Genomic DNA, 19,902 nt, shown 5'->3' with positions numbered 1-19,902 from the left:
TCGCTCAGTTTCTTACTTTTTTTTTTCTTTCAACTCCCTGATACAAACAGGATACAGAATAGAATAAATTAAATTGTGAGACTAATTTTAATTGTTTAAAATATCCATAACATTATAAAAATGATTCCCAATTTAAAATACGTATTTCAAAATTTATTTTTATTTTTAATTATATGTTAGAATAAAATAAAAAAACACATCTCAATAACAACACTACAAAGTATAGTACTTTTATTAAATATTGAAAACGAATACCGAAATGAGAATGAAAGTGTACATAAATTTTTTTTCTTATTTAAATGATTTTTAGTTATAGAAATATAACTAAAAGAAATCCCTAAATTTAAGTTATAGTGAAGTTTTAATTAAAAATAATTTAACTTTTTAGAAAATAAAATGATAAATTTTTGTATTTTTTAAAGGGTAAATATGTTTTTGGTCTCTTAACTTTTAGTGAATTTTAAAATTTATCCGTTTCGAAACTTTAGACCAATTAAATCCTCTTGAAGTACATGAATTTAGTCTTTCTAATCAAATTTTGTTAAGTTTAATTGACATGTCAAGCATGTTTCATACTAATATTTGACTTAATGTTAAATCAAAAATAGTTCAAAGAGTTTAAACAACTCAAATACAATTCTGGGATACATTTCAAATAAACTTAACAAAATTTAGTTAGAAAAATTAAATCTACGTATTTCGAAATATAAATAACTAAATTAGTCTAAAATTTAAAAATAAATTAATTTTAAAATTTAATGAAATTTAAGGTAAAAATAATTTATTTAACCTTTTTTAAATAATACAGTGCAAATAATTCCCCGTCCCCATGTATAAATAAGCATTGTAACCCAACAACAAATCCCAGACCAAGGTTCTGTTGCCCTCCTTCCATAACCCTTCAACCTTTCACAGCCACAAACAAACACCAACCCAAATGGAACAACAACAATCTGCACAACACGAAAACCATGATTTCATTTTCCGTTCCAAACTCCCCGACATTAACATTCCCTCGCACCTACCTCTCCACACTTACATCTTCCAAAACATCTCCCAATTCAGCCACCGGCCCTGCCTCATCAACGCCGCTACTGGAGACTGCTTCACCTATGCCGACGTCCAACTCACCGCTCGCAGAGTCGCCGCCGGCCTCACCAAACTCGGCATCCAGCACGGCGACGTCATCCTCCTTCTCCTCCAGAACTGCCCCCAGTTCGTCTTCGCATTCCTGGGCTCCTCCTTCTGCGGCGCCACCATCACCACCGCTAACCCCTTCTACACTCCGGCGGAGGTGGCCAAGCAAGCCGCGGCGTCGAACACCAAACTCATCATAACGGAGGCGTCGTTCGTGGACAAGGTGAAGGATTTCGCGAGGGAAAACGACGTCAGAGTGATGTGCGTTGACGCGGCGCCGGAAGGTTGCCTTCACTTCTCGGAGTTGACGGAGGCAAACGAGAATGACATTCCCGGCGTTAAAATATCCCCAGACGACGTGGTTGCGCTGCCGTATTCTTCAGGAACGACGGGGCTTCCGAAGGGAGTGATGCTAACGCACAAGGGGATGGTTACGAGCGTGGCGCAACAAGTGGACGGAGAGAACCCTAATTTATATATACGTAGCGAGGACGTGGTGTTGTGCGTGCTTCCACTTTTCCATATTTATGCGCTCTGTACTGTTTTGCTCTGTTCCCTTCGAGTTGGGGCTGCTGTTTTGATAATGCCGAAATTCGATATGGTGAAGTTGCTGGAGCTGGTGGAAAAACACAAAGTGAGTGTGACGCCGTTTGTGCCACCCATTATTTTGGCGATTGCGAAGAGCGAAGATTTGCAGCGATACGACCTATCGTCGATTCGAATGATAATATGTGCTGCAGCACCTGTGGGGGAGGAAGTTTCCAATTCTATGAGGGTGAAAGTTCCGAGCGCCATATTCGGTCAGGTAATTATGAGTTATTATTATATTCGGTCAGGTAATTATGAGTTATTATTACGAAAACGACAATGATATTATATTTTCGTTTATTAGTATATTTTTGATTTATGTATCATTAGTTTTATTATTTTTTAAAGAATTATTGATGAATACTAAATTATTTTAGGAAGTAACAAAAATGAGATTCATAGTTTTTTTATATAAAAAATAAATTAAAGGATGCCGGTAAGTGTGTTGGGTAGTATTTGTGAAAGAGTATCGTGGTTACGAAAGTGGGGTGTCCATGCAGGGTTACGGGATGACGGAGGTATCATCTATTTCGTTCTCCTTAGGGTTTGCGAAGGAAGCAGTGGATGTGAAAGCAGGTTCTATCGGGAGCGTGGTAAGGAACACGGAGTTGAAGATCGTTGACCTTCAAACAAGTGCTTCGCTCCCTAGGAATAAAGCTGGTGAGATTTGCATCAGAGGCAACCAGATCATGAAAGGTAAACATTTCTTCTCTCTCTCCTTAATACTCACCACCCATCTCAATTAAATAATTTTGTTACTCACTATTTAATTACTTTTAATTTATTATTTTAATCTGTTTTTAATCATTTATTTTGATAATATTTTTGTGATATGATATAATAATCTATGAATAATTCAAATAATAAATTAAAAGTAAATAAAAAAATAGATCAAAATACCATTATCTTTTAAAAACTAAACTTTTAACAATTTAATTTATTATCTTCTAAGTACTTTTTAATTTTATATCTTTTTATACTCTAAAACTCCTTAAAAATGTCATCTCATATTATAAAAATAATTTATCAAAATTAAGTCGTCAAAAATATTTTTTTCCGACATCAATCTTTATCTTTATTTCTTTCTTCATATGGGTGGAGGAAAGATTCACAAGAGATTACCTAACTCTCGTTGACCTTTACTACAATTTTTCTCACATTAGGAGTCTAATCCGTTTTAATAATAGAAAAGTAAAATTTTAATATCTCACTTTTTTTATTCTAAAAATTTATGACATTTTATTTTGGAATGTAAAATTAAATCATCACTTAATTTTAGTTAAATTAAAAAATATATAAAGTTGTATATATTTAATAAAAAATTAAATACAAATTCAATTACAAATACTTAAATATATGAAAGCCTAAAAATGTAATTAAATTATTTTTATTTTCATGTGGAGAAACATAATTAGTAAGTTACAAAGTAACAAGAACGTTCCCTCGATTAATGACAAAATTTAACGGTAAAAAATAATTAAAAAAATTGAATATTTAATGTATTTTTTTAATGAAAATCCAATTAAAAAAAATTAAATTTGTGAGAAACTTAAAATTTAATTAAATTCATAATCTATATTGTAAATTCGAATAATAATTTTTATTATATTATTTTAATTAATTTATATAAATACCTTGCTATATAGAATATGTTATGCATATATAATAATGATAATAATTCTTGTGGTATTATATATAATAAAAAAATTAGTGTATAAATTTATACTTTTACTTTATCTTTCATTATATTTTAAAATTAAAAAAAATTAAATGTAGAAAGTTATTACACATATTTTTTATTAAAATCTTCATCACTAACATATTTCAACCATATAACTACTTGCTATTTAATTTTATTTTTCTGACATGAGACATGATAGTACAAGAAAACCAATTTTAGAGATAAAAAAAAAAAGTTAATTATTATAATGACCAATTAAATACCAATTTATAAACTAGAAGTTATCGGTAACTAAAATAATTTCTAAATTAGTTAATATCATTAAAATTAGTTATCAAAGTATACCAAAAAATTGGTTTTAAAATTCTAAATTTGTGTAAAGACAAATCTCTTTTAATTAAAATCGTGATAACTAATTTTTATAATCAATTTAGACATTAATTCATTATATTGATCAATTTAGAAAATAATTTAGAAACTATTATAATTACTAAAATAATTTTTAATTAATTTATAAATTGATATGTAAATTGGTTAACTAATTACTTTTATCTTAAAATTGGTTACTGATAAGATATTTTCTTATAATGCAAAACTTCTTTTCCAATTATATTTTGTAATAGAAAAAATATAAACAAATAATATTTTAAAAGAATAATAAAGTAAATGATAATTAAAATAAAAAGTAATACATAGAAGAAAGTTACGAACATAACATTTAAATATCATTACTCTTAGCTACCCACACTGTGTTTAAAATAAATAAATATTTATATACAAATCGTTAAACTAATTAATGTCTTTGTAAAGTGGTCTTCGGCTATAAAACTTAAAAGAAAATTACAAAACATATTGTTTAGAATTATTCTTCTTTGTAAGAATTTTTTTCAGTTCCATAAAATTTATGCACAAGTACATTTGAACTACTTATAAACACAAATTTCAAACAACATTAAAAGCTCTTTAATTGTTACACTTCAACAATTACCTATATTAGATGGAGTACACATTCACACTTGCCACAAACTCCACCTTTTAAAGTTTTGTTGACTAATTAGTATGAAGATAGTTTATTTTTTCAATAAGCCAATTTAAATTGTTTGATTTAGTTCCGACTGAAAAAGATTTTGTGTGCTTTTGAAAAACAAACATAACTGTTAATTAATGTTTTTTTTCTTATTATGACCTGTTAATTAATGGCATCAATATAGTTATAACTTAATTAAGGGAAGTAAAGTGCTAAAACATTTTTGTAAATTAGGATTTCGGTACCTAACAATTGAATAATCAAATTCAAATTGTATTAAATAATTTTCTTTAATTTTTTACCTTTAATACTGTACACAGTTTAATTAAATAATAGGAACGAGAACATTTTCAAACAATGCTAATTGAAAATTCATACGATATAAAGTAATTAAAAAAACTATTTTACGAAAATGGGTTATTGTTTGTGATATTTGTTTAGGTTACCTAAATAACGAAGAGGCGACAAAAAATACAATAGATACGGAGGGATGGTTGCATACGGGTGATATTGGGTACATCGATGATGATGATGAACTTTTCATCGTTGATCGAATGAAGGAATTGATCAAATACAAAGGATTTCAAGTGGCTCCAGCGGAGTTGGAAGCCATTCTAATTGCACACCCCGATATTTCAGATGCTGCTGTTGTATCGTAAGTTCTTTACTTACTATTATATAAATTATTTTCATCACATTTTCTTACAACAAAAGATTTTTTATTTCAGCATGAAGGATGAAGTTGCAGGAGAAGTTCCAGTAGCATTTGTTGTACGATCAAAAGCTTCTAATATATCTGAGCAAGAAATCAAGCAATACATCTCAAACCAGGTTTTTTTTTTTTCCTACCTTTCAACACAACAAGAAAAAATAATACAAGTATTTTAATTTCAATAAAATAAAAAGTAAAAGGATGGGTTCAAGTTATTCTTCCATGCTGTGTTGCTTCGAGGTCATTTATAACACAATTTAAAGGTTTAATAGTATTTTCGGCTTTTATATTTGTAGCAATAATTTAATTTTTTTTTCTATTTATTTTTAATTAAACGTGGTTTCTATATTTTTCTTAAACAAAACTTAATTAGTCCCTTAAATCAATATTAACTATCTTTAAAAATATAATGAGTAATTATATCAGCATATGTCAGCTTATCATCTTCTAGACGATATTAACAGTACTCTAATACAATAAACTATCGTTAATTTTTAAAAAAATATGAAAACTACATCAAGTAAAAAATAAATATAAATAATTAAATTATTGTTTTAAAGACAAAAATGCTATTGAGCCAAATTTGAAAAAAGAAAAGGAAAGCGACAAATTTTTTTCACTTTGTATCAATTTGGAGAGAGAGTTTTCCCTGTGACTCTTACAAAAATAACTTTCTTCTCTTTGTACTATTAAATTGCTAAAATACGGTATTTCAAATTTATTGTTTTTGATCTGCATTCAGTTGTTTATATGTAAACTCATTAATGAACACAGACAGCAAGGAACTTCTTTTACAGGAAAGGTTAAAAATATTTTTTATATTGCAATTCTGATTGACTTTCCTCTGAATTAATAATTTAAATGTCTTTAATGGCAGGTTGTGTTTTATAAAAGAGTCACTAGGGTTTTCTTTGTGGGCTCCATTCCAAAGTCTGCCACCGGAAAGATCTTGCGAAGAGAAATCATGGCAAGGCTTTGAGGCCCAACCTTCTCAAAATGAGGCCCAATGTCATGAATTCAATTCATCCGAATAAGTTGTTCGTTTACTTAAAACTAGTGCTATACCCGTGTTGTACTTTGTTTTTTTCTTTTTCTTTTAATTTTGTATTTGTAAATTAAAATAATTATTTATATTTGTAATAAATAATTATCTTATATATATCATTATATAATATTATTGTTTATACGAATAATAATAATAAATATTAAAGTTAGATATTATTAGAATTAGTATGGATCAATGTTACTTTTATCTTTGTCGTTATACTTCTTAATGGAGTAATTTAAATTTGGTTACAAATATGCTTACATATAATCATAGATATTTTGTTAGATGGAATAATAAAATATTATATTTTTTAATTACTTACTAATAAATAAATTGGTTACAAATAATATTATGATTATTATTAGTATGATATTTATGTATTAAAATGTCACATGATTATTGGTTATTATAATCTTTGAAATGATATATTAATTAAAGTTTAAATATAGTTGCAAAGTGAGGAATTATTTTTTTTTAATATTTTGGAATACAAAATTATAAACATCGAAAGTAATAGATGAAAAATGATGTTTTAAGAGGAAAAAAACTGTTTGGTGAATTTCTTTGCATTCAAAGAAAAAGTTTGACTCTAGGTGAGAAATCATGAAGATTGTGCACTAAAGAATTTCAAAATTGGTTATCATGTTTTCATCCTGAAAAAATAAGTTTGTTTGTATATATTATGAAAATGCATTGGATCGGACGATGACAGTTAATTCAATATTTTTATAATTATTGTTATATTTAAATAGAAAAATTATACTTATAATTATGTATAATTATATATAGTATCTAAATAAATAATTTGATAATATTTAGATGTAAATTTGTTTGCTTTAAATTATAAAATTGATTAATAATATGTAATTAAACCATATAAAAGGTTGAGGTGAAGCTTACACTTTTCAATATAAAATATAAACATGAAATATTTTAGGAATCCTAAACAAAATGATAATAAGAAGAATAACAATCACTGATAATTGGTATAATACTAATACAAAATAATAGTACTATTATTAATAACATTAATATTAATAATAAAAGTAATAATAATACTAAATATTTATTAATACTAATATTAACAATGATATTAATAATACCAATAATAATTCAAATAATTTAAATAATAATAATATTTTGGATTCTATAAAAAAGAATAACCGTATAGAAACAAAATTAAATAACTAATTACAAGTAATAAATAATATTTATTTAAGAAAAAAAATATTAATAATAATAATTTTTTAATAATAATGTTAATAATACTAATGTAATACAACTAATAATAATAAATAATGACTGGTATGGAGACATATGCATGTGTTTAAGGTTATTATTATTTTTTAAAATTATATTAAGAAAGTTAATATAATTATAAATAATATGATATTTTTTTACTAATATATAATAAAAAATTAATGTTAGTTGTGCGCATACTTAGGTGTATATAATTTGTAATTTAATTATATGTCTTAGCTTGTGAAATTATTTTTAAAAGTATACTTTATATGATCTATATAATATTTTATGATTAGATTAGATAAATTAAAGTTAACTCTTTTGTATTTAAAGTTTGTGCAAATCATCCTAATAAAATTTCTCTGATCAATTAATTAATGATATATTGGTTGTTGATAAAGATATTATATATCTCCTACTTTTATTTATATTGATAGAGATATCATATATTTGATTCAGAGGGTTGGGACTGTGAATGCTGAGGAGGTTTGGGCTCTCTTGATTTAGCAGGATCAACAAATATAACCCATCCATCCAAAAATTTAGCAGTTAGCATAATTGTTTATACAAAAATTTTCATTAAAATAAATAGTAAATAGATTTGTCATGCCAATAAGCAAATCCACAATGAAATTTCCAGATACAATTTCCTTTATACTTTGAAAAGCAAAAAATTTCATCGGAACTTGGGCAATAGGTTGGGGCTCACAGAAGTCGCAACAATAAACAATAACTTGAAAGGATACTCACATATTCTATATTGCCCTTCATTTTTCAATATTTTGAAATTGTGAATGATATATGTTTCACCCTCCACCAACCTGTACAATGCAATGTATCTAGTCCCCCTGCAAAAAAATGGTTCAAAATAACAACAAATTAAAATAAAAAGGTTGGATAAAAAAAAACTCAACACACTATTTGAAGTACTTACCTTTTGATCCATCAAAATCATCTCCAACTGAAGATTTGGATCACGAAAGTGAACATACCAGTGATCAACAACTCTAACACCCATCTTTAGGAACTCCCTCTTACCATCAATATCTTTAATCATACATATCCAGCTTCTTCACCATTACAACTTTCTGCAACAAAAAGAAAAAATTTCTAAACAACAATGGACATAAAAACTTCACAATGTAATAATAGCAAACATACAAAAAATGTAAAAAAAAAAAAACAACCATAAAAAAGGAAAAAAATGCAAACAACTGTAAATAAGATAAAACTAAAACAAACAAATATATCAACTTTCATTATATATAAACCAAAATGACAAACAAATAACCATAAAAAAAACACAATGGAACAAAGAGATGAAGAACAAATAAATAAACCGGAAAAAAAAAAGTTTTTTCAAACATTTAACCATTACACAACAACAATGGCGCACAAAATAACATAAATATCACCTGGAGTAGGGCTTCAGAAAGAAAAGCAAGAAAGATCTAGAACCACAGGACGCAATCCACTAAAATTAGTTGTTTGGGTATTTATCAACCTTTAATGCTTCGAAGCCATAAAAAAGAAAAAAAAAACTACAAACAATTGTAAATAAGATAAAACTGAAACAAACAACTAAACATATAACTTTCATTACATATAAATCAAAACGGCAAATAGATAACCATAAAAAAAACAATGGAGCAAAGAGATGAAGAACAAACAAATAAACCGAAAAAAATGTTTTTCAAACATTAAACCATTACACAACAACAATGGTGCACCAAAGAACACAACTATCACCTAGAGTAGGGCTTCAGAAAGAAAAGCAAGAAAGATCCAGAAACACAACTATCAGCTGCTTACGTATCTTCGCTGCTTTAAAGCTGAGTCTCTGTCTTTGAAATGAAAGTCAATCAAATCAGTCGCCAATACAAAAATCTCGGGAAAAGACCAAACACCCACATCTGAATTTCATTCACATGATAACATAAAAGGGTTCACATGTAATTTCGTAAGCACTTTTCACCATCGGTAGAAACCAACTTCAGCACGGGTAAAAAGACAATAAAACCTTAAAATGAAACACGTGTAAACAATTTAAATTGAGATGTTTGGATAATATCCCTAATAGTTTGTATTATTAGTTTTTAAATAGAAATAACGGGTGAAAATAGCAAGAGAAGGTGGATGGATAGCCACCCCAATCCTATAACTATTGGGCTTACAATTTGATCACGGCCCATATGGAATTCTATAAAAACTTGTATGTGACGTAAAAAGTGACGTTATTGTGACGATGAGATTGACCTGGACCATCCAAAGTGGTGGTGGTAGGTGGATGTGGAAGTTCATTGTCTGTGTTTGATTTTGTGTATTTCGTTTCATATCAAAGTTTTTTTATATACAATTCCCTGTTTTATGGACGAAATAAAACGTTGAATGTTGCAATAGCATCCAAAAGTTTGGTGAGATAGGGATAGAAAGAAAGGATAATGCTATTTATATAATATAAATTTGTAACATAATATATTTTATAGGAGAAAGATAAATTAAATACTGTAGCAAAAAAAGTGTAATGGGTTAAATAAAATTTATAATATTTTTTAACCATCGAATTTAATTTAATTATTTTTACTTATTCTGAGATCGTAAAGTTTTGTAAAGAGTTTACTTATAAGAAAATTGTTTAAGAAAAAAGCAATCAGTTTAAGGATTTTACGAGAAGGTATGGACGGGGTTGTACAGAAGACGTAAGGTAGGAATATATTAATGATACTATTCCTTCTTTTTTTTCATTCATTAGTTGTTTCCTTATAAGTAAAATTCGGGCCACTTAAAACTAATTAAAAATAATAAAATATAAATATCAGAAAATAAATTAAAATACATTTATTTCATATAAATATGTAAATATAGAAGAATTTAATGATAATCAAATTATAATAAATATACAATCCAAATCAATTGTAAAAAGTGATATAACAAATTTTAATATAAATACTAAGATAGAATAATCATGATTAAAAGTGTTCTTGTTAAATCTGAGAATAGACCTTGTCGAGAAATATTTAAATGTGTCTGTCACTTTAGTGATGATATCGAGATTTATTTATAGAGATGATGTAGTTATTCTCCACTTTAAGGTTTAAGGAGAATGAGATAATAGTTTCGTTATCAAGGCTTCTTACTCCTTCTAGGAGGCATATAGATCATTAGTTCCTAAGGCTTAAGCTTGCAATAATGCCAAAAGCATAAGGCTTGGTGATAGGATGAGCTCATTGTATATACTTAAGATTGACACCTCGACCTTCGATACATCTACAGATCGGCCTCCAGGAGACATACAAATCACTAACCCCGAGTCCTAAACTTGCACTTATGTCAATCATAGGGTCGAGTGATAGGATGAGCTCGTTTTATATCCAAAGATTGACATCTCGACCTCTAGTAGATTTGTAGATCGACCTCCAAGAGACATGCAAATCACTAATCCCTGAGGTCTAAGCTTGAACTTATGACAAGCGTAAGACATGGTGATAGGATGAGTTTATTGTAAGTTTAAGCTTTATTGTTTAAACCTCTACACTAACAACCTCGGATGTGAGCCGTTTGTAAAGCATGCACCAAGACAAACAAATTTTATCCGCTAGTAACCATGTACCAAGGGAGATGAATTTTATCCACTACAAACTACGCACTAAGGTGGACGAATTTTATTCCCTAATAACAATGCACTAAGACGAACGAATTTTATCAGCTAATAGCCACGCACCAAGGTGGACAAATTTTATCCGATAATATCCGTGCATTAAGGTAGAAAATTTTTATTTACTAATAACCACGTTCTAAGACAAACAAATTTCATCTGCTAATAACCAGATAAAATTTATCCGCTAATAGTCAAACACTAAAACAGACGAATTTTATCTGTTAATAACCACACACTAAAATAGATGAATTTATTTGCTAATAATCACACTGAGGCAAACTAAGTTTGTTTGCTAATAAACCAGATCGACGAATTTTATTACTAATAACCACACAAAACAAACTGATTTTATCCACTAATAACTATGTCCTATGACAAATTAACTCGTGACATGAAGGTTGTCCGTGCACTTAAAGCGAAGATATCAGCACGAAGACGGTTTAAATGCATAAGCTTGTTTAGTTGAGGACAAACTGATCACTTTTAGTGCATAAGCTCAACAATAAATCACGACGAACCATCTTTTAGTATAACTGCAAAAATTAACATTAGGAATACGCACATCTTATATGTACTAATAAAAGAATACTCGTTTAAATAGTGAGGGAAAAATAAAATGTTTAAATATGAATCATTTAAAAATAAATATTTTGTATTTCTCTACATTAATTAATAAAATAATACTATCGCACTCTTATTAAGTAATATGGTGTTTAAAATAACATTAATAAAGATAAGAGAAGTTTTACATGATATTAAATAACATTAAAAACAAAAATAGTTTTCGTTAAAAGAACAACATGTCACGTTCTCCTAAAAATTGTCCTTTCAAACGGTTATTAATAGAACAACAACATAACACGTTCTCATAACATAATTTTAAAGTATAATTATTATTATTTTTTTTTGTAAAAAGGGAAGTTAGTAAGATTGATATTTGTTTAAACAAGTAATAATTGTTAATAAAGTATACGGAAAAAGAAACCGGCAAAAACACCTTGTTAAAATAGTTGGAAATGTGGGAGAGTTAAATGTGGTTGGCTATATTCGTGTACAGAGATCACACATGTTTTAACACGGATAATATTTACCACCAACTTGACTTATAATAATAATAAAAAAATTTATCTGCAACTTTTTCATTTATTTGTCAGGTACTGATTTAAAAAGTACTTTGTGATATTTTAAAAATAAATTTAATTAAAATTACAAAAAAAAAATATAAATATAAATTTAATTCAATCTAAAAAAATTTATTTTTAATTAAATTTAATCTAATAAACTATAATTTTAATTTTAATTAAATTTAGTTTAATAAAATATAAATTAATTTTTAATTTAATTTTTTGCAGGTAACAACTACCACAAGTACAAATAGTATCAAGATTTATTTATAAAGATCGAGGTAGTTATTCTCCATTCTAAGATAGTTATTTTTCATTCTAAGACTTAATGATACTGGGTAGGACTTCTTATTCCTTCCACAAGGCATCTAAATCACTAGTCTCTAGACCTAAGGTTTCACTAATGCCAAACATAAAGCCTAATGATAGGATGAACTTGCTATATATATTCTAAGATTAAGATTAACATCTCGACCTTTGATAGTTATATATATTGACCTCCAAAAGACATACATATAAAAAAGAATAAAAAAAATAACATAAAAAAATATTATAAGTCCAACAAAATATTAATTAAGACAAGACTCAACGTGATCAATACTCTAATCAGTGGAGGGACTTGAAAAAAAATTGTAGGGGAGCTAAGTATATATAAATTATTATTTTTTCATTTCTTTAGATCATTTTTTTCTATTCAAAACAAGCACGGTTGACAATAGAATCCAAACAATATGACAATAATATATATATATATATATATATATAAAATAATAATATAAAGTTTATGATCAACAATAATATATTAAAAAGAAGTTACTTTATATGTATTACTAAATTTGAAGACGCATCCCTAGATCACGTTCTAAAGGATTTTTAAATTCTTTATATGTAACTTTAGAAATATTAGAGAGTTGTTTTTCGTTTTTTTTCAATTTTTAGGTTCTCATGAAGTTTATCAATTTTAGATAATGTAAATACATTTTTTTCATCTTCATCACAAGCTTTCCTCATGAAAAAAAAAATCAACTCTTTTACTCCTTACCATAATTCTTCTAATATAAATTTGTCACTTCTCACCTATTTTCAAAAAGATAAAATTATGAATACCCCAAATCTTAAAAGCAAGACTTAATATTTTAAGAAAACTAATAACTTCTAAATGATTAGCTTCCATTACCTTATAGTAGATTCGTAATCTTGCTCTTCCTTACATAACTTCAAAACCTAAAATAACTTTATCTACACAAAGAAGAGTTTGATAAACAATTAGAGCATATAGAGATATGCCTAGAACTTAGAAAAGTCACGTACAAGAGAAAATATATTACTTCGAAAAAAAAGGTAAAAAATAAATTTACTCAAAAGAAAAAATTGTTCGGCCCAATATAAATATATTTTTTCAAAATATATAAAAAATAAAATAAAAAAGTGATTGAAATTAACATAAATAAAATAAAAATATATAAATATTACTTTTTAGATATATAAAAAATAAAGTAAAAAAAAATGGTTGGGAGAGCATGACTCCCCTATCATCCCTATGTCCCGCCGTTCACTCTAGTCATATCTTCGTTAAAACAGTTTTAAAAATTCATTGAAAATTTTCTATTGAGATTTGTCCATTTAGGAAAAATATTTTTATTTATTAATCGAAAATTGAAATAATATGGATTATCTTTATAATTATGTCTTTTACATGCTAATATATAGTAACATTGAAAAAACAGGTCCACGTATTAGAAAGTTAAAGTTAAAATTAATTTTAATATATGTAAAATGATTAATTACACGCATTACAATTATCTTAAATAGTTAAAATAAGATATGTTGTTATCATTCATTAGTCTTCCCTGTGAGATTTCTATATTATATAATTTAATGTTATTTAACAAATTCCAACTATCTTTTTAAGCGTTATTTAACAACACCCTTATCTTATTTCAACCTTTTTAAAAAGAAGAACGAGTTACACTTTAATTATATTTAATCTTAAACATAAAATATTCATGATGTGTGAAAAAAGCATAAATATAAAATATTTTGTCAATAGAGTATAAAATAAGGAAAAAAAAGGATCGTTTCACGTCATTTGAGAACCATTCAATCATTTTTATGAAAGTAAATTGTCTTACCAAAAGTTGTATATTTTTAGAAGAAAAAAAAAGTGAATAATAACGAAGAAGAATAGTATTAAATAATAATAAAAAAATGGTATCAAAATATTGATGTCCATGAAATAAATATTATAAAGGAAAAACAAAAAAAAAAAGTCATTATCTTTTTTCTCTTTGTACCTAAATTAGAATTTAATTACAATAATACTTTTTATCCATCGAAAAGAAAATATGATTGTATTGGAGAAAAACATAAAGAAATAGTAAGTCTCATTTACTCCGAGTGTTTCTACCTAAACAACGAAAACAAACACTTCCAATTATATACGTGTGAAGTTGCTGTCCCTGTCTCAACAACTCTTGACGTAACCCCAAGCTTCTCACGCACATATATATGCATACATGCTGCTCTCACTTTGAAGCAAACTCGCAAATTTTCCTATGCCACCAACACCAATGGCACCTTCTCCACAAGAATTCATCTTCAGATCTCCGCTTCCCGATATTCCCATTCCCACGCACCTTCCTCTACACTCTTACTGCTTCGAAAACCTCTCTCAATTCCAACACCGAACATGCCTCATCGACGGCGACACAGGCGACACACTCACCTACGCCGAAGTCAACCTCGCCGCCCGCCGCATCGCCGCCGGCCTCCACAACATCGGCATCCGCCAGGGTGACGTCATCATGCTCGTCCTCCGCAACTGCCCCCAATTCGCCCTCGCTTTCCTCGGCGCCTCCCACCGCGGCGCCGTCATCACCACCGCCAACCCCTTCTACACTCCGCTCGAGCTGGCCAAGCAAGCCACCGCCACCAAAACCAGGCTCGTTATAACACAATCCGCGTACGTGGACAAAATCAAGAGCTTCGCCGACAACACTGACGTCATGGTCATGTGCATCGATACATGCCCCCCTGGGGACGATGGCGTTTTGCATTTCTCCACGCTAACTGACGCCGACGAAACGGAAGCCCCCGCCGTTAAGATTAGCCCAGACGACGTCGTCGCGCTTCCGTTTTCTTCCGGCACTTCGGGGCTCCCCAAGGGCGTTATGTTGTCGCATAAAAACTTGGTCACCACCATCGCCCAGTTAGTTGACGGCGAAAACGCGCACCAGTACACTCACAGCGAGGATGTGCTCCTCTGCGTGCTGCCTATGTTTCATATTTATGCGCTCAATTCAATTTTACTCACCGGGATTCGATCCGGTGCGGCCGTTCTCATTGTGCAGAAGTTTGAGATGACGACTCTGTTGGAGCTGATCCAGAAGTACAGGGTAACCGTTGCGTCGTTTGTGCCACCCATCGTTTTGGCGTTGGTTAAGAGCGGAGAGGCCCACCGATACGACCTCTCCTCCGTTCGCGCCGTCGTCACCGGCGCCGCACCTTTGGGAAAGGAACTGCAAGAAGCCATGGAATCTAGGCTACCACACGCTACTTTCGGACAGGTATCATTTTCATTACAAAAATAATAAATATAAGTTTAAAACGTTTTGATTAACACCCAAATTTAAATTAAAACGTTTTTTTTTTCAAAATTCTACTTCTGAAAACGTTTTTTTTTTTTTCAAAATTCTACTTCTGATTCTCTTCACGTCACAGTACAAAAAAACAATTTCGTTGACAATAAGAGAGATTTTAGTGACGTAAGCCACTGAAACAATGGCACTTTCTTCGATCTCTTCTTTATGACGGTAGTAACTGCAAAACACTTTAATTTTTCTCCATTTATTCCAGATCTCTCTTTCCCCATAAATATTCATTTTCGGATTACAAATACACGTGGGAATCTCATAAATAAATTTTAAAGATCACCCTTGCACTCGGAAAGATATTCTTTGTGCAAAGCGTCATTATGTATCGCGATTAAGCTGTTTATTCTTTCTAGCTTTTCGAAAAATAATTTTTTGTTTACATTTTTTATGGAAAAATCATTTTTCTTTATTTTATTCTATTTGTAAACTATATTTGCTATTTAAAAGATAGTTGTAACTACAAAATATATAATTTTTTCAAACAATTAAAGCTTGGCCTTCTTTTAAAATACTATTTTTTTCCAATAGTCAAAAGCAGTAAAAGCTTTTAGTGGTATATTTTGGGTATAAATAATTTTAATAAAAACATTGAAACAAAAGATTTTTAGTTTGTACATACTTTGATGTGAAATTTAAACTCAGTTTCTGATTTAAATAAAACATTGTTTGGTTTGAACACTCGCACGCGTAGATATATGAAAAAGAAATTGTACTTTAAGGTTTTAATGAACATAGAAAGTTGTGTGCGGCGTGTTGTCTTCATCATGGTGGTACCGTATTACTGTTATTCTATTCTGGCGTTGAAATGAAGCCATACATAGAAGAAACGAAAATGAAGGCTTTACTTGAAAGGGAGAAGGAAAATAAAATGAGATAGTTATGATTTTTTACGTACAGGGGTATGGGATGACAGAAGCAGGACCACTTGCGATTAGCATGGCATTTGCAAAAGAACCCTCAAAGGTAAAACCTGGTGCATGCGGAACCGTTGTGAGAAACGCTGAGATGAAAATCGTGGACACAGAAACTGGTGTTTCCCTTCCAAGGAACAAAACCGGTGAAATTTGCATAAGAGGCACAAAGGTTATGAAAGGTATTTCTGCATATACTTATATTTTTACTTCTAAACAGAGTCATCGTTGATGCGCACTCTCATATAAATCATATAAAGAGAGTATGAATAAAAAACCATGTTAACATAGTGAAACATTAATCAGTATTAAGAAATAATTATAAGATTTGCATATTATAAATTCTCGTTATATTTTGTCAAATGATCGAGACTTAGCAACTATTAGTCGTAATAGAAATCTGAGAAAGACTTTCCAACAATTAGTCCTAATAGTAAACCCAGAAAGACCAACTTCGTCGACGCTCATATTCGATACCTATTGGTTTAAACAAAGTTTTTTATGCCAGTTGGTAGAAATGGTTAAAGATTTGGTATAGATTTTTACATTTTCAATGGGTGTAAAATTGGATCTTTCTAATGCTAAATATATTTGCTAAAGTTTTTTTTTTAAATTAAAAAGCATTTTGTTAAATATATTATCTTTTGTTTCAATTTTTTAAAGTCCTGTGAGTGGAGTGGTTGAGTTGGGTGGAAGAAAAGATTGGGTGGCCAAATTGGTTGCTATAAGCACCATGATTATCTTATTTATATATGGCCACAAAATTTCAAAGTGGAAACTCCAGAGTTCAACACCTCACGTAAAAGTAGCTTTATCAGCTGCCAAACCCTGAAAATGATTTTAGAGTGCTTAATTACTAATAAAAAATAAGTTTTTAACAATTAAATTTTGATAATTTTATTTTTATTTTATAATTTAAGATAATATCTTTTAAATTCTTTTTTAATTTTTTATATTTTAAAATCACTTAAAAAATATTATTTTAGATTATAAAAAAAAGTTTCAAAATTTAGTTATTAAATTATACTGTCCATTCTAATTTTTGATCTGTAATTGGGAACTCTGACAGTGACATCATTATTCTGGTTCTTCCACTCCGTTCAAGGAGACTGTGTATTCACGTGCCCACTCACTCTCTTGCATGCTAGTTTTTTCAATACTTTAATTTTTCGTTCAATCATTTTTCAACCTGCTGCTTCCTATTTCGTGTTGTTTACTCTGTTACAGGCACAACGTATTTTGGTAGAAGTAAATTAATTTCCTGATTTGAATTTGTCTTCAAGCTAGTAAATTGTGCGTGCGTTTAAGAGGTTTTGAAAATTTTGGGGAAACTCTAAATATGTTTTACTATGTAAAGAAATAATCTCTATAAATTTTTATTTAATTTCCTTTGCGTGCTCAGAACAACTCTCTTAAGGTATTTACAAGTTATTTATTTAAAAATTGTAGTTTTATAATATTACATAAACTTAAGAATTCTAACGATAATATTTACCTTTTGAGGTTAGATTATTAAACTACTTTTTACTATAAAAATAATTAAAAGATGTCACTTATATTTAAACAATCACATAAAAAACCATATCAATATGAAAGAATTTGAGCGAAGAAGATGATAGGTTATGATAGGTTAGAAAAATTATTGGTGAAAGATGAAATGGAAAGTGATGGCAGATATGTTTTGGAAGTGTGGAAGTCCACATCTTCACCTACCCCGTTTACCACATTTTCACACAGAGACGAAATTACAAGGTCCAACTGGTCACAATTACTTTTCAACAACAACAAAAACTAGTCACAATTATTTTAATCATGTACAACGTGTAATCCACTTATTCTGCTCCACATTACATCAACTTTGGCATGAAAATAGATACTTTGAGGTAGGTGAATATAAGGTTGTAATGTTTTACAAAAATGCCATTACTTTTTCTTAGCATGTTGAATTTGTGGTTTGTCAGGATATCTGAACGACCCAGAGGCTACAGAGAGAACCATAGACAAAGATGGATGGCTCCACACAGGTGATATTGGTTACATCGACGATGATGACGAACTCTTCATTGTTGATAGGTTAAAGGAATTGATCAAATACAAAGGCTTCCAAGTAGCTCCTGCTGAGCTCGAAGCATTGTTAATTTCTCATCCAGACATCTCTGAAGCTGCCGTTGTGCCGTAAGTTCGTTACCTAGTAACTTTCAAAACTTAAACGCGTCTTCACGATAAACCATTAAGACCTATAAACTCATTATTTTAAGATTTTAGATCGAGAATAATATCAATTCAGGTTTCACTTGTATTGTAATTCCTCGATTAATCTTGCCATTAAGATCTAACAAGAATTATTTTCAGAAAATATATATAGTTGTAAGTAATATGAACGGGTGTTGGTTTCAGCATGAAAGATGAAGCTGCCGGAGAAATTCCTGTTGCATTTGTCGTAAGATCAAAAGGTTCTGAGATCACTGAAGATGAGATCAAGAAATACATTTCACAACAGGTTCTCTTACCGAACATGTGAATGAAGTATTTATGTGACTTATATTTGTTTTGGTTGTAATAAGAATGTTTTTGTGGCAGGTGGTGTTTTACAAGAGAATTGGTAGGGTTTTCTTCACAGACTCTATTCCTAAAGCAGCCTCAGGCAAAATTCTGAGGAAGGTATTAACTGCAAGAGTGAACGAAGGTCTGGTGGTGGCAAATTAGGTCCTTGTGACACACCACAAGTCTTTCTTTTGCGGTTTTTGTTCCCATTTTCACATCTCGTTTTCAACATGTGTTCAATACAAATCGTTGTGTTTTATAAGTTTATTCATGTGTAACGTATGATGTTGTATGCATGTTGTAAAATTACTGCTGAATGTAAAAGAATTCATTGCGGGGAAAATAACACCACCTGTGTTAAGATTTTTTATAATTTGATTTGAACTTGGAATAGTTGAATGCATGAAGTCTTAACATATAAAAATGAGTTCATAAAGTTATCAAGAGTAATAATGACAGAAAGTACGCAACATTACAAAATAAACGATGGAGAAACTAATTTTCAACATTAAAATAGTTATTTAAGTGAAAAGAAAAAAAGAATGAGGTTAGATATTGTTTTTCTTTTATCTTTTAT

The 19,902-nt window shown here is 29.3% G+C and overlaps 2 protein-coding genes across 2 annotated transcripts; both read left to right on the top strand.

Moving 5' to 3' along the window:
• The first annotated feature begins 845 nt into the window (after positions 1–845).
• Positions 846–6,209, top strand: LOC114177343 (4-coumarate--CoA ligase 2-like). Its single transcript, XM_028062641.1, has 5 exons — positions 846–1,942; positions 2,226–2,421; positions 4,875–5,088; positions 5,162–5,264; positions 6,023–6,209. Exons 1-5 carry the CDS (start codon positions 938–940, stop codon positions 6,122–6,124), a joined length of 1,620 nt encoding a protein of 539 aa, XP_027918442.1. The 5' UTR covers positions 846–937; the 3' UTR covers positions 6,125–6,209.
• An 8,529-nt stretch (positions 6,210–14,738) lies between these two features.
• Positions 14,739–19,698, top strand: LOC114177559 (4-coumarate--CoA ligase 1-like). Its single transcript, XM_028062953.1, has 5 exons — positions 14,739–15,783; positions 16,768–16,963; positions 18,743–18,956; positions 19,179–19,281; positions 19,362–19,698. Exons 1-5 carry the CDS (start codon positions 14,773–14,775, stop codon positions 19,485–19,487), a joined length of 1,650 nt encoding a protein of 549 aa, XP_027918754.1. The 5' UTR covers positions 14,739–14,772; the 3' UTR covers positions 19,488–19,698.
• Positions 19,699–19,902: the final 204 nt, after the last annotated feature.

This window comes from Vigna unguiculata, chromosome 3 (assembly GCF_004118075.2).
Source record: "Vigna unguiculata cultivar IT97K-499-35 chromosome 3, ASM411807v1, whole genome shotgun sequence".
Taxonomy (NCBI): Eukaryota; Viridiplantae; Streptophyta; class Magnoliopsida; order Fabales; family Fabaceae; genus Vigna; species Vigna unguiculata.
Note: the sequence above shows the minus strand (reverse complement) of the source record. Positions and strands in the feature narration are given on the sequence as shown.

Bases quoted from the DNA above. Each gene is read 5' to 3' on its own strand.
- LOC114177559 (XM_028062953.1), top strand. From the start codon at position 14,773: ATGCCACCAACACCAATGGCACCTTCTCCACAAGAATTCATCTTCAGA. The intron at 18,957-19,178 runs GTAAGTTCGTTA...TGTTGGTTTCAG, and splicing joins TCTGAAGCTGCCGTTGTGCC to CATGAAAGATGAAGCTGCCG. The intron at 19,282-19,361 runs GTTCTCTTACCG...TTTTTGTGGCAG, and splicing joins AGAAATACATTTCACAACAG to GTGGTGTTTTACAAGAGAAT.
- LOC114177343 (XM_028062641.1), top strand. From the start codon at position 938: ATGGAACAACAACAATCTGCACAACACGAAAACCATGATTTCATTTTC. The intron at 1,943-2,225 runs GTAATTATGAGT...GTGTCCATGCAG, and splicing joins CGAGCGCCATATTCGGTCAG to GGTTACGGGATGACGGAGGT. The intron at 5,089-5,161 runs GTAAGTTCTTTA...TTTTTATTTCAG, and splicing joins TCAGATGCTGCTGTTGTATC to CATGAAGGATGAAGTTGCAG.